Here is a 17984-nt window from a genome sequence, read left to right as displayed (position 1 = left end):
CATGGTTCTGATTTCTCTGTGTGCGTGTGTGCGTTCGTGCAAGCAGAAACACATGTTAACTCACCCTCCTCCTAGAGAAAGGCCAATGCCATCCTCCTCTCTTTCATGTTGACGAAATGGTCTGTCACTCTGTCATACAGTACACGCTTTTATTTTTAGTTGTCCTAGGCTTCCTGGCTAAAATGCTCACTAGCCTAACTTCCATTCATGGGCTACATTACTTAATTAACATTAGCCTTCTACATCTAGCTATATATTGAACTACCATCCTCTCAGGCCAGGGGCACAACAATCTATGAATTAATGGTTGGATAGGAATTGCCGTTATAATCAATGGCCAGTAGGGAGAATTAAGTAGAACCACAAGTCCAAATCCCTATTTCCATCCATGGCTAATTTAGGAAAGGGACAATTTTAGCTAGATAGCCACCGGAGGTGAGATGCAACAATTCACATTTTTCTGTCAATGACGTATGCTCTCAATAGGATTTGCTAGGAGTGATGCCAAAATCCCTTGACACTTTTTTTGGGTGCGCCAGAACCATTCAATGTTGAGCTCGTTCAGTTTAACAACGGTGAATGACCAATTTTTTATACTTTTTTTATCAAGGGAGGCCAAATCCTCATTGGCTTCCCTTGCCTTTAATGCTACGGGCGGCAACAATGTCATACTTGTTTGGACCAGACAGCATCAGATAGATGGCTTACACGTAGAGAGACAGAGGGGCGCTGAGAGACACGTAGAGAGACAGAGGGGTGCTGAGAGACACGTAGAGAGACAGAGGGGTGCTGAGAGACACGTAGAGAGACAGAGGGGCGCTGAGAGACACGTAGAGAGACAGAGGGGCGCTGAGAGACACGTAGAGAGACAGAGGGGCGCTGAGAGACACGTAGAGAGACAGAGGGGAGAGACACGTAGAGACAGAGGGGGCGCTGAGAGACTGAGAGACACGTAGAGAGACAGAGGGGCGCTGAGAGACACGTAGAGAGACAGAGGGCGCTGAGAGACACGTAGAGAGACAGAGGGACGCTGAGAGACACGTAGAGAGACAGAGGGGCGCTGAGAGACACGTGAGAGAGACAGAGGGCGCTGAGAGACACGTAGAGACAGAGGGGCGCTGAGAGACACGTAGAGAGACAGAGGGGCGCTGAGAGACACGTAGAGAGACAGAGGGGCGCTGAGAGACACGTAGAGAGACAGAGGGGCGTTGAGAGACACGTAGAGAGACAGAGGGGCGCTGAGAGACACGTAGAGAGACAGAGGGGCGCTGAGAGACACGTAGAGAGACAGAGGGGCACTGTTTCACTCGCTCGGATGCGTTCTCCTGTGAGATACATTTGGCTTCTTGCGAATTAAAGGAAAATGATTAAACACAGAGAGATAAAAATAGATAATTATTTTTTATTTTTAATACATTTTTTTGTAAATGTTTAGGGAAGCCTGGCTTACCTTGGCGTCCATGAATACACGCCACTGTCTGTTACTGTAGTTCAGAGTGAATAATATCGAATTTACTAAAGTGACTGTCTTCCTGAATGATCAATTTAGCTAACTTAGTGCACCAAATAGTCTGTACAATGGACACTTGAGCACCCCATAGTACTGCTGTCCCCAACCGAACTGTGCTGGCTCTGATATTTTCTTTTCACATTGTCCTTTCCGGGCATGATTCCAGATATAGTGTATGTGTAACCAGGTCAAATCAGCTCGGCTCGGTTCAGCTCGGCTCAGTAATGTGAAAAACACTTTACTGTACCAAGCAATACCATACAATGAATACCCAAGGGCCTTGTAGTAGTATCAACCTAGTATTGGGGTTCTTAGCCTTCTCGGGAGCATAGGTCTTCAGCATCCTCTGAGCTACTATATCTCCTCCGCAGCGAGTTGGGAGAGAATCGCACTGAAGAGCATAATTCAAGCCCATTATTTCCATAATTGCCGGCATTGTTGTGCTTGTTTGTAATGTTGTTAATAACAGGCGACGCCATATAATACGCTTAATGTTATTTATCTGTTGGCAGATAGATGCGACTAATCCTCATTCATTTGCTGCGGATCAATGCAAATCCTCTAGTGCGAGCAAAATCCCCCCCTGAGCTGCTGGTTTCTCATGTATTTTTCCACCATTAACCAGCTTTAATCCCTGCTAATCATCGCTAATCCACATCTCCTGTGTTTGATGATACCTCCCTGATGAAGGAGCTAGGCAGGCAGACAGGCAGACAGACAGGCAGACAGGCAGACAGGCAGACAGGCAGACAGGCAGGCAGGCAGGCAGGCAGGCAGGCAGGCAGGCAGGCAGGCAGGCAGGCAGGCAGACAGACAGACAGGCAGACAGACAGACAGACAGACAGACAGACAGACAGACAGACAGACAGACAGACAGACAGACAGACAGACAGACAGACAGACAGACAGACAGACAGACAGACAGGCAGACAAGCAAGCAGGCATCTGTGTGCTGTGTTCAAACGCCCAGTACTGGCTCCAGCACCACTCTCAAAATGGTGCTTGGCACCAGCCAGTCTGTACTGTATGTTATGGGAAGCAGATAACAGGGAGAGAATGGGCTTGGTCCTAGATATATTTGTGCTGTCTTTCTAAGTCCAACCTATGGTCATTGTCAAACAGATCTGGGACCAGGCTAGGAGAGATAGGTAACTTCTGACTTTACTAAATGAGCCAAAATTGTGGTGATTATTGTATGACCCAAACAGATAACTACTCTTTCTACTAGCCCCGATGGCATTCAGCTAAACCAAAGGTCCAAAATCTTTGCAATATGAAATGTTATGAAATTATGAAATGTTACTCGCCTGGTGGGCTAGTTTGACACATCTATTAGCCCAGTCCGAAAAGTACCAGGCACATGAAACTTCCAACTAGAAGATCATCAGATGTTTTCACACCTTTATAAAGTAGTCTAATGTCAAGATGAAGCCATGTGCCACGACATCTGAAAATATCTGACAAACTGTCATATATGAGTAAAATGTCTCTTGCATTTCCTTCCACTGGACACACCACCATCATTGACCAAGTTTTTTTTGTTTTACGTTGTTACGTAAGGTTAGGGTTCTTCCCAAATGGCACCCTATTCCCTATATAGTGTATTGATTAGCATAGGGCTGTGGTCAAAAGTAGTGCATGATATAGGGAATAGGGTGCCATTTGGTACGCATAAGTCCTTAGTGCTGGTGATGTCCATTCTGTGCCATGCCACACAGCAGAGCTAAATAGCAAATGGGGAACTAGTGAAAGGCAATTAGTCATATTATGTCATTGCTGACCTTCCTACTGCATCAGCTCTGGGCTGGTTTAAATTCCACTTCCTGGGTCCATGCAACTACACTTCAATATGGGCCTATATGGCATTACTGATGGTGCATCTCGTTTAGTTCAGGTCCAGCATGTTCAGCATGCACTTTGGCCACATGGACAGATGACGATGTTCCAAAGGTCGTACTGTGTTTGTTGTATGCATAATGCACTTTATCTGTTTGCATCAGTTGAAGCCGGCTTATTGGATGACGACTGATGGTGGAGTTTGATCATCATTCAGGCTGTGCTTTATGATTTTTGTGGGGATTTTGAAAGTCATATTCCATTACAAAAGTACGATCAGTATGACATGATTTAGGTCCAAACGTGGCACCATTTTAAGTTCCCCACCAGATAATGAGTGATGGTGGCGGGAGAGATCTCTAAGGACATAGGGAAGACTGTGAGACCAGTAATACATCATAACCATTATTCTGCAGTTAAACTATTTGTACAGGTCTGAAACTAATAACTCACAAATCCCAGGTGTATAGTGTGGATCCAATGTGGATATGTGATTTAAACAGGTTGTTTAGTTGGGTTTTGAGCATATACAGTGTCCCAAATGGCACCCCATTCCTTACATAGTGCACTACATTTCACCAAAGCTGGTCAAAAAGAGTGCACTATATAGGGAATAGGATGCCATTTGGGATGTACATACAATCTGCTGTTACAGAACCACTTCACGAGATGTTTAGGACCTATCAGTTACATGCTGATTATGTATGTCATTAATTTTGTTGTGTACCTTGTACACTATATATACAAAAGTATGTGGACACCCCTTAAATGAGTGGAATTGGATATTTCAGCCACACCCATTGCTGCCAGGTATGTACAATTGAGCACACAGCCATGCAATCTCCATAGACAAACATTGGCAGTAGAATGGCCTTTCAACGTGGCGCCGTCATAGGATGGCACCTTTCCAGCAAGTCAGTTTGTTAAATTTCTGCCCATGCGAGAGCTGCCACAGTCAATTGTAAGTGCTGTTATTGTGAAGTGGCCACAAAAGCTCACAGAGTGGTAAAGTGCGTAGCAAGTAAAAATCGTCTATCCTCAGTTGCAACACTTACTACCAAGTTCCAAACTGCCTATGAAGGAACGTCAGCACAAGAACTGTTCGCCAGGAGCTTCATGAAATGGGTTTCCATGGCTGAGCAGCTGCACACAAGCCTAAGATCACCATGCGCAATGCCAAGCGTCTGCTAGAGTGGTGTAAAGCTCGCCACCATTGGACACTGGAGCAGTGGAAACGTGTTCTCTGGAGTGACGAATCACGCTTCACCGACGGATGAGTCTGGGTTTGGCGGATGTCAGGAGAATGATACCTGCCACAATGCATAGTTACAAATGTAAAGTTTGGTGGAGGGGGAATAATGGTCTGGGGCGATTTTTCACGGCTCGTGCTAAGCCCCTTAGTTCCAGTGAAGGGAAATCTTAATTCTACAGCATACAATGACATTCTAGATGATTTTGTGCTTCCAACTTTGTGTCAACAGTTTGGGGAAGGCCCTTTCCTGTTTCATCATGACAATTCTCCCGTGCACAAAGCGAGGTCCAAACAGAAATGGTTTGTCGAGATCGGTGAGGAAGAGCTTGACTAGCCTGCACAAAGCCCTCACCTCAACTCCATCGAACACCTTTGGAATGAATTGGAATGCCGACTGCGAGCCAGGCCTAATAGCCCAACATCAGTGCCCTGACCTCACTAATTCTCTTGTGGCTGAATGGAAGCAAGTCTCTCCAGCAATGTTCCAACATGTAGTGGAAAGCCATAACGCCATATTAATGCCCATGAGTTTGGAATGAGATGTTCGACGAGCAGGTGCCATGACTTTTGGTCATGTAGTGCATATACCCTGCCAAATATAATGCAGATCACAGGAGGTTGGTGGCACCTTAATTGGGGAGGACTGGCTCGTGGTAATGGCTGGAGCAGAATCAGTGGAACGGTATTAAATACATCAAACACATGGTTTCTATGTGTTTGATGCCATTCCATTCGCTCTGTTCCAGCCATTATTATGAGCCGTCCTCCCCTCAGCAGCCTCCACTGATGCAGATTTAATATTGTGTATTATTCTTCCAATACATTTTAAACAAATTGCTCAGTGACTCGCCTGATCTCTTACAGTTGTAGGAACACATTTGTACCGTTTGGGGGCGCTTGAGACTCGCCGTTCTCTTCAAAATGCTTCAATATCATCAAGCCTAATTTGGGCTCATTTACAACAGTTTAAGCTGACACTTCTCAAGAACTATAGTACCTTTAAATGTATTCGTATGTAAAGCTACGTTATAGGGAATTTCGATTAGAATAGTTTTAATCAGGTAAATTCGCTTCAACCCAAGTTAATAGGCAATGTTTGATAGGCCTATGTGTGCGTCAAAATGATCAGATTTGTATTCATCTCCAACATACTATTTATTATTGGATGATAGAATCCGAGCGCTTTTATGACTTTAGAAGGAGCGCCTAAAGACCATTAGCTACATTTGGATGACTGAATTTCGTGGAAATGTCAATATGCGTATTCTCTTTGCATTATAATATGGTATCAAAGAGTGGGATGGATACAAAAGGGGATGACGTGTATAAAAGGAAATTATACAGGCCCACCAACAGAGAGAGAGAGTGAATCTTATGTTCTCAGGTTTTCTATGTGAAGGCCAACTTTCAACGTCTCTAAACATCGCTTCAAGAATTCCTATCCGACAAAAAGTTTGTCTTCACTCAAGTTGATATCGATTGGTAACTTATGGGCTACTCAAAACAATTGTTCATACTTTTGTTAGGCTTTATTCAAACAACTCAGGTAAATTATCCTTCTCGGTTTTATTGAAGGCTTTAATAAAATGTTTCAATCCATAGCATTTGTTTATGAGATGCATGGTTAAAAATAGACCTATCGCTGGGTAGGATTAGGCTAAAGTAAAACAGCCTTAATGTAAATGTAGAGTAAATCACAGAAGACGTAAATCGACATTTCTTATTGTGCTAATGTCAAACATGGACACCAGAGATGTACAGTATCTTGATTAAGTTCTAGAGCTATAACTGAACATATTAGTCTAAACATCATAACAATACTTCGCGCTAAATTCATATAGTTTGATGTTAAACGTTTCCTTGAACTTTTGGCTAACTCTAAAATATTGGATCAGTTTGACTGTTATTATTAAAGTAAATTCCCGTTGACTTCTTTGTAATTTGCGGCATTGAAACTGGTGAGATGCAATGAAATTGGCCAATGAGTTGCAATATTAGGCCTACATTTACTGAATCAGAACGGCTTGTCTTCTAACTTTTTTCCCGTAGCCTAATGTCCACCCACATCTGGTTTTCTTCCCAGAAAGCAAAGTTGCGTCATCTTTCTTTGTTTAATATGAATATCAAAAAATAATACAAACTAATTGTGTCCTGATAATTACTGATAATTATTCTTACATTGCTGTCGGTAGGCCTGCGTTAGCTGTAGCCTGGAGCACCACATAGCCTACAGTGCGTGTGTGTGTGATCCAAATGGTAGCTAGCCTATTTCTTTGCATGTTGATCTAATTCGACAGAGCCTATTTACAGCCCATTTGATAACACCAGCGTGATGTTTAAAAATAAAAACATATTTGTATTATAGCCTACGCTTATTCTGAACACTTGGAGAGGGGTGTGTGGTCTTGGATATTAATATGAATATTCCAATGACCCATAATTTGGTCATTACTAGCATGATTATAGACACTCAGAAATCCCTCGCAGGCACTTTATTTGTTCTCAAAGTAGAAGTTTAAGATACAAGACACTGTGTGTATTTATTTAAGGACATTTTTTTTTAACGTGTACCTCAATACTGTAGGCTACTTTTTAAAAATAAGATTACAATTGGCATGTTGGTGCGCACCAAGGGCAAGTCTGATACATTGCTGCTTGTGTAGCATACTATTATTTACCTGGCAGTGTATTGTTAATACCATATAACAGTATTAACTAATAATAATTATAATATTAATTGTAATTGGTACATCAGTCAATAAAAAAGACACTATTTTCGTAATAATATTGCACAATTTAATACTGCGATTACACAAAGATGTGAACAATGTTGTGGACTTGATGCGGATATGAATGCCTGAGGTAAACATACTGTTGTGTCTATTCCCTTTAAAACAGCACATGTACACAGCCTCTGATTTAAATGAATCCCAATTACATAACGGAATACTGGTTTAAACTGAACACATGTTGAGGTCAACACTTTCTGACGGCTTAAATCAGAGTGGTTAAGCACAACACACTATCTTAGTGCATTGGATTTTTGTTTACCACATACATTTGTATCTTTTTTTTCTTCTCAACTGGTGGTTTCACAATGGTTAGCAACAAAGGAAAACGGTTTGGTTTCTTAATGAAGACAAAATACCTTTTCTTGTATATACGCTTTATGTAAGTAATAAAATATTACTATAACATAAATAGGAGAAATGTGACTTTGCAGTCTACATTTAGCAATCAACATACAACCAATGTAGTAAACAAAACATATTGAATTCCACTGCAACATAACCATTAACAGAGCCAAACAAAAAGCTCCAAACACATTTAGGAAATAAATATATATATAAATGGTCAGATTCATAAATGAAATCATATTAAAATATCTTCTTGGAATTAGTAAGTGTACAAAACTGCCAGAAAAACAAAACAAACAAAAAAATATCTCAGAACAAATACATGTTTACATATTCGACATATTTACACATTGGAAATAATCCTGGCAACATTTTATTTCAAATCTTTTTTTGAAGAAAGTTGTTTTTTTCCCCCGCTGTATCGAATAGCACTGTCTGCAGTACGCAATTGGGCTACTGTCCATCAGAATGTACCAGACCCTTGAGAAATGACACGCAACGCACGAGTAGGCTAATTAATCCGTTTTCCTTTCTTCTCCATATCAGAAAAATATCTAAAAACCGGTCTCTTCATCACTTTTCAATAGAGAATTTTCCGAATTTCTCCGTATATAGTGGTTATAATACAACAATATGAATGGTATAAATGAATGGGGCGTAGCATAAGCTACCTTTCAAATCAATATAGAAGGTACAGAATTCGAGTTCTACGTTTTATTGTGATATAAAGAATGAGAACAGCGTGACACTTCGACCTGGGGCACTGAAGTTACCTGAGAATATCACTTTCATTTCGTATTTGACCAATCTCTTTCCAAAGGTGGTTGGAATAGCTTGGCAGTTAGCAAATTGCTGACGGCGCACTGGAGTGATTTTAGGAACCTGTAAACATGAAAATAGTGAGTAAAGGCCTACCTCAAAACAAATTCTGAAAACAAAACTAATATAAAATTGCAATGATAATTTCAACGAAATAGTAAGTGCTCCATACAAAAGGAAAATAATAATAAAAACAAATACAAAAAAAACGACAAAACAAGTGTTTCATAAAGTATTAATCCATATTGCCCTTTTTAGCGTCTGTTGCTATCTGCAAAGCATACATTTTTTGAAGGCTGCCAGACGTGAGCTGTCCTGTTGCATTCGTCAATTTTGAAATGCATCTGACATTTAAGTGTGGGGATTTTTGTCATCAACGGGTGCCATAATTTCCATAATCTTTTCACAAACTCCTTTGGCCAGGTGACATTGTGTCAACAGTATGAGTAAGGGAGGCGTTTTTGATGAGTTACATTACACTAATACAATGAGAGAAACAATAAAACAGTATACAGAACAGAAGTGACACTGAAGTTCAAATCAAACATCACAATTAATAGAACAAATATAAAGAATAGGCTAATAATTAGAAATAGTGGTTAATCGGTTTTAAGCATGAAAGGCAAAATATTCATTGTGTGTGTGTCTCCTTTGTTGATCATTTTCAGGCAACCACCTCGCACTGTGGTGAGCGCCATCAGTTCAAGACACCACTTGGAACATTTAAATCGTTTCCCTTTGAACAGCCACGAAACATCGAATTTACTTAATCTCCTCCATAGAATTTTGGTAAATATAGATATTTGTCTCATTTAAAATGTGAACGAAATCAATTCAGTAATAGTGTACGTTTTTCTTTTCAACCATTTTCCATTCTACCTATTTGTTGTTGTAACACAAGTTCCGGTTACTGGGACAAAACTCATCTGTCTATCCAACTTTGCCATGTCTCTGTTCTCTCTCAGTAAAACAAAATGAAATACTGTAAACTCCATAGTCCTTTCCCTTTTTTTATTTTTTTCCCCCGAAATTGTAGGATTGTTCATGAAAACAGTCACTGCACAGGACTCTGTAATGTGTGGTGAAGAGGGGGGGTCTCCGCTTGAGAATATACGTCCTCCATATTCGGATGAGGGACCCCTATCGGCGTCATTCTTTTCTCTTTTTGTCTTCTGTTGCAAAACCAAACACGGACAACCTCTTTTTCCAATTGAAGAGAGCCGGCTAAACTGGTGATTTCATGGGCGGAGGGCTTGGGACATTTTAAGAAATGATTTTCCAGCGCCCCTTTCACCCCAACTTCAATCGAGGTCCTCTTCTTTCGTTTCCTGCCCTGCGCAGCAATCTTGTCCAAATTGGTGGGGCTGCCAGTGTTTGAGTCTGTCTCCTCCAGCCACTTGTTTAGCAGTGGCTTAAGTTTGCACATGTTCTTGAAGCTGAGCTGCAGTGCCTCGAACCTGCAGATAGTGGTCTGAGAAAAGACGTTTCCGTACAGGGTGCCCAAGGCCAAGCCCACGTCCGCCTGTGTAAAGCCCAGTTTGATCCTTCGCTGTTTGAACTGCTTGGCGAACTGCTCCAGGTCGTCGGAGCTGGGCGCATCCTCGTCTGAGTGGTCCTGGTGGTGGCTGAACGCCTGCTGGGGGGACTCCATCTGGTTGTCATGGCTACCTGTATCGTCGTGGAGCGGGTCCCGCATGCTGTGGTGCAGAGAGGAGGGCTGGGGACTTAGCATGGCGTTGAGGTTCGTGTATCCCGGCTGCGAGTAAACTAGCGACTGGTGCCCGTTGGAGGCAGGCGACAGCGGGGACAAGTGGTGCGCGGTGGTCGGCGCCCACGACCCATGGTGGCTACTCTGCGTCTGCTGGTGCACCAGGTGAGATCTATGGTGGAAGCCACTGCTCAGGTCCTCTCGACTCGCCTGAACGCTGGCTTTGTTGTGCTCCTGTTGCCCGATATGGGTACCACTGGTCCAGTCGGTGTTGGAGGTGGGCAGCCACTGGTGGTGCGTCAGGCTCATCGGATGTCCCGTGTTGGTCGCCGCTAGCCCCTGCAAGTACTCGTGGTGCATCATTTTCTGCACCTCTCTGTAGGTCGTCCCCTGGTGCATCCTGTCCGAATCCGGATGCATGAGAGGGTTGGACGGTAAGGAGTTATTCCGCGGAATATACTGAGCTGTTGTAGCCATGGCTCCGACTTCGAAAACTGACGAGTACTTCGGAGGTCTGGACGCTTTAGAGCTAAAAACGCAACAGCCTGCTCTGGGAGGTCTCGGAGAAGAGCTAAGACACGCCTCCTCTTCGCTTGTATTGGCTCCTTATGGATTCAAGCCCACAAGAGGCATAGCCTACGTTGCAGAGCGCCTTTTACGCACATAACGAATAGGGCTCTGTTTCACATACACTATATAGAAACATGTTCATTCTTTATATTACATTTATATTTGAGTATATTGGTAACTTTACGGTTTCTGAATATGACCTAGGTTTCTGTTATCCTCTCTCGTGGGCTGCTTGTTTGCATGTCGCAGGCGCACAGAACTCGCAATTGGTCGCCCCTTTCTCATTTTTTTCCTCCATCCTCTCTCTCCAAGCCAGGGCGGAGAGGGTTGGAAAACAGTAGGAAATGATTGGGTTTCGTTGGGTTTGTTCGGGTTGTTTTGCAAATAACCACGTGGGGGAGTACGGGGATCTTTTTGATGGGGTGACAAAATCCCCCCTCCACCTTGATATCCTTTTAGTCAGTGATGACTAACTGGAGCGCTCCCTATTTAAGAAGATTAGTATTCTTATAGTGCGGTGTTCCAGAATTACAACCACCCACAAAAAGAGATGCATGTGAATAAGCACTGTGTGATGTAGATATTTCTATGAATATGGTGAGAATGTGTGACAAATCTCAATGCCTTTTTCCTTTGATAATAAAGGCTACCCTTTAATAATTTATCCCAGTTGTTTATGACATTTCCAATGTTAACCACTTAGATAAAAAGGTCCTGTATAGAACCATAAAGGGTTATAATTGCTCGCTTCGTATATGACACCTCTAAAGTTTCTATGTATAACCCTTTTGTATGGTGCTTTGATCAGAACACCAGGGGTTCTTCACTTTGGGTTCCATATAGGGCTCAATATTAAACCAATTTCGGTTCTGTATAGAACCTTAAGGGTGCCATATATGATGCAAGCATAGAACCCTTTTTGGCTCTATCTAGAACCTTTTCTTTCTAAGAGTGTATGATCTCCTCATCAACACACACACACACACACACACACACACACACACACACACACACACACACACACACACACACACACACACACACACACACACACACACACACACACACATACATACAAACGTACTTACACTTTTGAAATTGGATAGGGCTTTGGACAATTGTAACATACATCTGCTAATTTTTGTATTATGCTAAATGAATACTGGCATGGATAATAATGTGTTTAAGGATTCAAATTGTGGTTATAAGTGTAACTATACGTCGCTCTGATTAAGAACGTCTGCTAAATGACAAACATGTCAAAACTGTATAAGAGTACTATAAGAGTACCTTCTTAAAAAGTTATGGTTGTCAAATAAAATTATCTCCAAATATCACGTAAAATTTTACCACCCGTGAAAATGTGGACCTATATGCAAAGCTCATGAAAAGCCGAAGGTATTTTACAGCGTTTCTCTCGAAGCATTTTACTAAACAGCAACTTAGAGTGAAAATCCTATGTTTCTCCCTCCTGGCTTCGTCCACACTCCTCTCCGGGTTGATCTGATTATTTTTCCCTTCACGTTTTGTCCCAATAGCAAATTACCAATTCTATGAATTGCAAAGCAGCCTCGGAGACGCTGAGGGGTAGAGAGGGGGGAGATGCGAAGATTGAAAGGGATCTTTGCAAACACAATCACGTTCTTAAATGGAAATGCGGGGCTTTAAACAAATCTTACATCTCTCCCGTTCCAGTCGCCTAAAACTCCGCAATCAGGCGCATGTTCCACTCCTTCTAAAACTGAAGCTTTTTGGAAGCTTTTTCAGGCATCACTCTTTATTTTAATTATTTACCCGAATGCATTTTATCTCACGCGCGTGTTTATGTTGTCCTCGTCTCTCACATGACACTGCTCTCTGTTTGTAGGCTACAGTGGGACGCGCTGTAATATTTATTCATTTTGATCCCTGGACTAGAGCACGATTTAACGGTAAGTTTGCTCTCTTTTCTGCTACGTGTGTCCTTGCTTCACTCTGGCACGTCACGACACTGAGGAATATAGTGCGTGTGTGGATAAGATGTTCTTGGGGTCACAGGTGCTCGTCATCATCTCTTGAAAGGCGTGGTTTTGCCCGTCCAACCTTTATATATTTATTTTTTTATTGACTAATGGGAGACAATTCCCGAGAGTTGGCCAGGTGTAATTTAGAAATCATTAAAAAGTTACAGAGGAACTTCTGGATTTTTTTTCTCATAATGTACAAAATATTCAGTGAAATATTTTAGGATGAATTCAAATAGAAAGATGCAATATTAGTTGTTATCGAAGTGTCTGTTTTCATTAATAACATAATCATAGCAGTGTTATAGGCTACTGCTTAGTGACTGATTAAATGTCATATAAAACCATTATCCTTATTTCCTTATTATTTTGAATTCGATAATATACCAAATAACAGGTAGGCAATATAAACAAACCGAAAAGGCTTGTAAACACAACCTCTTCAAACTATTCAATATGCAAATAATCTACATATCAAAACGAGTTGTGTGTTGCTTTCATACATTCAGTAACCTAATACAACATTTCCACTTGAGTAAAATAGTTTAGATTCATCTGAATATCACTTGATCTGCCAAGGGCCTTTGCATGTTCATTTTTAAGATGTTAAGTCAGTGCCGAACATTTTGTAAGGACTTCTAAGATCCCTGAACCCTTGGAGACCACTCTGTCGAGTTGTGACTGTTGGCGGAGAGTCAGTTCCATGCCTCAGTTAATGAAGATGCGTTACCATTCAGTCATTCTCGTCTCTAAGTCTATAAAAAGTATTTTCTGCCGGGGAAGCGGTGCTGCCCGGGCAGCCACAGACATACAGACCAACTCTTGTGCTTTGCCAGGCAGCTCGAGGAGCTGTGGAAAAAAAGATCCAGATGCTCGCCCCTCTCTTTGTAAAGAATATGGCCTTGTGTGGAACTAGGTGAATTTTTGCTAAGATGCACGAGGTTGCTATGGAAAGAGCGTTGAAAGGGATGACACGCATCTTACTACTGATGAATGATACGCGGTACAGGAAAAGGCACAAAAAAAAAGAGGTCACGATATGATGAATTCATAAAAAAGGACAGTGGAACACACAATTATGTGGTTTCAGTAGCTGACTAGTGAGTATAAAGCATGGTGATGCGAGTTGAGAAGTCCCGGGTGACCCTGTCCCAAAATAATAGTCTCAATTTTCAACAGTCTGCCTTGAGTCACATTGAACCCTTTCTAAACATCCTTCCCGACCCCTTTTCTTGCACCGCTCTTTTTTTAATAGTCTGGTCACGTCCAAGTGCACTAGCCTATGCAGACATTTTAGTATTCATTGTGGTTAGCTAACTCTATGGTGAAGAAATGGACTTATGCTGTAGCCTATTTGGGCTATGAACATTTTGAAAAATAAGAGAGACAATCTATCTGCATACATTAGGATGAAAGTGCATGTGTATCCCTTATAGTATGGCTTGCGCTCCCTGCCAGTCACGTGTTAAAGCCTCACGTGGGACCTCCTCGACTTGAATACAATTATAACCTGGAAGCGCCTCAACCAACAGCCACCCGGTCCACTCTTAATTTAGCCTAACCATGTTCCTAGAAGGCAATTCCGAAAGATTAAACAACAAAAACATCAGTATTCAAATACCTGAAATTCACAGGCTTACCCCCAATACAACCATCTAACAGTATTTATAATATCATATCCTATTTGTACAATTATAGTATTCATAGTATTCAAGTAACAAAAAAAAAATGACTTGTGTAAAACGTTATTGACGAAACTCAAACGAGGACATTGAGGCCTAGTTCTGTTTTTAAATCAATTAAATAAAGTTGCAGGGATTGTCTTTTTAGTAGGCTAATACAACTCTTCAGGATAACAGTCACATATCAATGTGAATGCACTTTCAACAACTGTCACCCAGTGCCTCCTAGAATTACAGGCCTAGCCCACTGTAAGTTTGGATCTATTTCTAAAGGTCAAAGTGTATATATGTGTATTCCTCTATGCTTGCCTGTCCATGAGCTAAAAAAAAAGAAAAAAATGTTAAACAAATGTATTTTATATTCCTCCAAACAATTAAGCTGGTGCTTTCTGAAAACCATTTCACTAAAATACCTTTCTCAAACTCAGATGGAGGATGATGATTTTAAGTTCCTAAAATTAGGCACATTGTATGCTAAACATCTCCCTGCATAGTCCCAGAAAGCAAACTTTGATGTCAAACACACCTTTATTCCACTTCTAGAGGGTCATTCAATCGACCGTTACACCTGCCACCTCTAAATTTGGATTAAAAAAATTCTGAAAATACCTAATTATTCACAAACTTCCACAATTCAGATAAATTGTACTTTCCCCCACTTTCAGTCTTTCTTTTTTTGACAGACATGCGTAATAGGCACTAACTACACGATCGCAATAGCCCATTTGCCTAGTGCGTAAAGGACCAACGTCCTATGCTTTTCAGGTAACTTTTTTCCCTTTCCTTTTTGGCTAATGAACTCGGCGCTTCTGCCAGCATCCCCCTGAGAATGTGAGGAGAACGTATCTCTTGTGGTAAAAGGTGCGAGATTTCTCCCTATTTCTTATACTAATTAGACGGGGGTCTGAACACGATACGGGATGAATATTCATGAAAAGACACCGGCGCGCAATTAGTCGTGGAGAGAGTTCCTAACTTCAATCCCCGATCAGCACCGCGCGCAACAGAATGGGGTACCGCTCCCACTACACCGGGTGCGTCTGTGGTGCCCAGCCCACCACTCTTTGAACAGTCTATTTGTGTCCGTTCCTTTCCTGTCGTTCATGTTTTAAAGCTGCCAGCACCAAAATGTCCCGCTTGCCCACTTAATGCCACTTCCCAAAAGGGAATGACAAATAAAACACCACAACAACAACCTGGCGCCAGTATTAGAGTATTTACATTTTTAATAAAGCTATTTTGAGAAATTGTATTTTGTATACTTTTGGTGGTCAAAGTTTAGAATATAATTTCTCACTTGATGCCTAAAATGAAATCATTGTTTAATCTCATACTGCAACATTAGTAAAAGGTAACAGTAAAATCATCCCGTTACAATTATCAGATGGTCAGAGATAACCAGACATCCTTTCTTTGCACAAGTTCCCATGTGTCTTCGAATACACTCAATGAATTATAGGAACAAGGGAACACACGCCAACACCAATCGATAACACAATTAAAGCCAATATACAATTCACGATATCGGGACCACTTTTCACTTTACTTTCAGAGTTCCAAACCTTCCATCTAACTCCGTGACAGGCTTTAAAGCATCAGGCTTGGCATCCATCCCCTAATCCCCTTCTCAGCTCCTGTCTACCTCTCTGCTGGGGTGTTGGTGCCTGGGCTTCAACCATCAGACCTAACCTGTGTGGCTTCCTGTCCGTCCACAGAGGGACACAATCCTCTACTTTGAATTCAAGGTGATTCTTATCCCCCCCCACCCCCCCTGGACGTGTGTGCCTATGCCTCTTGGTTTGCCTCTCGCTTCCATAAAGACGTGTTTATGTATGTATGTATGTGCGGAGGGGAACATAGGGAGGTTTTAGAAGGTTGGTCGAGATAAGCAGTGAAATTTGTGGCTGTGTGAATATGGAAGGGGTCCCTGCTCTCTTAGAGACTGACTGATAGAGAGGTAAACAGCTTGTGGGCTGGAGGGGTGAGATGCATGTGCCTGAATACATTTTGGCAGCATCACCATCTCTTCATCTTCTCTGCTCTCTCACTGTCTCCCTCTCTCTTTTCTCTGCTCTCTCTCCACCTGCGAAGGTCTATCGAATTATAGTCCTTTCGTGAAATATGGTTGTGTTGTGCTTTGGATTGGAAAGGGGGTTCCATTGTTATCAATATGCTGAGTACAGTAGTGTTTTGTTGTTCTTTCGACTAGTTTTGCCCAACTTTATGTGCTGATGTTGCTTAATCATACGTTGTGGTGCTAAATGAAAGGCCTAGTTGGTCACTTATTTTGTTTCAGCTCAGATCAGCATCTTTATACACCGTTCTTAATTTCCTACCATCATCATCATCATCATCATCATCGTCGTCGTCGTCGTCATCATCGTCTTCTTCTTGTTACTTCCTTATTCATCTCTTTTCTTCCTTTCCTTCCCTTCCCTCCCCTCCCCTTCTCCCCTTTCCTCCTCTACCTCTCGTCTCCTTTGTTGAAATGATCAGGAGAATTGATAATATGATCATCACAGAGCCGGTGTTGACTTTCTCTCCTCTCCTCTCCTCTTCTCACCTGACAGGGGCCTGAAGACAACACAGCCTCATGCAGGCTCAGCAACACGCAGGATACCACCCCAACAGGACACACCATGCCACCCGGCAGGCGGAGTTGTCATGCACTACACGTGTGTGTGTGTAAGCCACAGGAGGTTGGTGGCACCTTAATTGGGGAGGACGGGCTCGTGGTAAGAGCTGGAGTGGAATCATGTGTTTGATGCCATTCCATTCGTTCCGTTCCAGCCATTATTATGAGCCGTTCTCCCCTTAGTAGCCTCCACTGGCACAAGCATGTAGCCCCCCCCCCCCCCCCCACCCGTCAAATGTCCATCCGTCCTGCTTCTCCCCCTCAGCCCACCCATCCTTCCTCTCTACCTATCCACCTTTCATCCTCTGTTTCTTTTCTTCACACTGGACCGGAATGTGAACGAGTAATGTTGGCCTCGCAGAGAGAGAGTGCGTCCACTATAACTGATGTCAAATAATAGATAGATTCACTTCTGCAGGTTGAAAGTTGTACTTTATGACAAATGACATCAATTAAAGGGATAGTTTTCTGTGTTGTTTACTCCAATCAACCTGGAAAACTATCCCTTTAAATATTTACATACTATAGATTTTTACAAGAGGACACATGGATTATCTTGAGTACACAACGTAAAATATATTTGTCTATATTAGGAGGATTGTGTCTCTGTTGAAATTGAGAGGACGTCTGGTTTGGGTACCACAAAACATGAATTTGAAAAACCTGTCAGTTTAGAAGAGGTTAGCAACAGGTGAGGAAAACGTTTCGAAAAAACCAAAGCTGTAAAAGTTATGTGACTGAGATGTGACCGAACTATTTTCCGTTTGACTGTTGCATCGTTTTTTTGTTGTCGGTAACATCAATTGATACTATTCACTAAGGAAGAAAACAA

At 42.0% G+C, this 17984-nt stretch overlaps 1 protein-coding gene across 1 annotated transcript; it reads right to left on the bottom strand.

Annotated features, from left to right (window-relative positions):
• Positions 1 to 7377: 7377 nt before the first annotated feature.
• Positions 7378 to 10895, bottom strand: LOC115142071 (POU class 3 homeobox 1). The gene is given in 1 exon segment (XM_029681545.2): positions 7378 to 10895. A coding segment is annotated over 1 exon segment (1287 nt). The 3' UTR covers positions 7378 to 9608.
• Between the last annotated feature and the right edge of the window lie 7089 nt (positions 10896 to 17984).

This window comes from Oncorhynchus nerka, linkage group LG14 (assembly GCF_034236695.1).
Source record: "Oncorhynchus nerka isolate Pitt River linkage group LG14, Oner_Uvic_2.0, whole genome shotgun sequence".
In the NCBI taxonomy this organism is placed as follows: domain Eukaryota; kingdom Metazoa; phylum Chordata; class Actinopteri; order Salmoniformes; family Salmonidae; genus Oncorhynchus; species Oncorhynchus nerka.
This window is presented reverse-complemented; position numbering and strand designations above follow the sequence as displayed.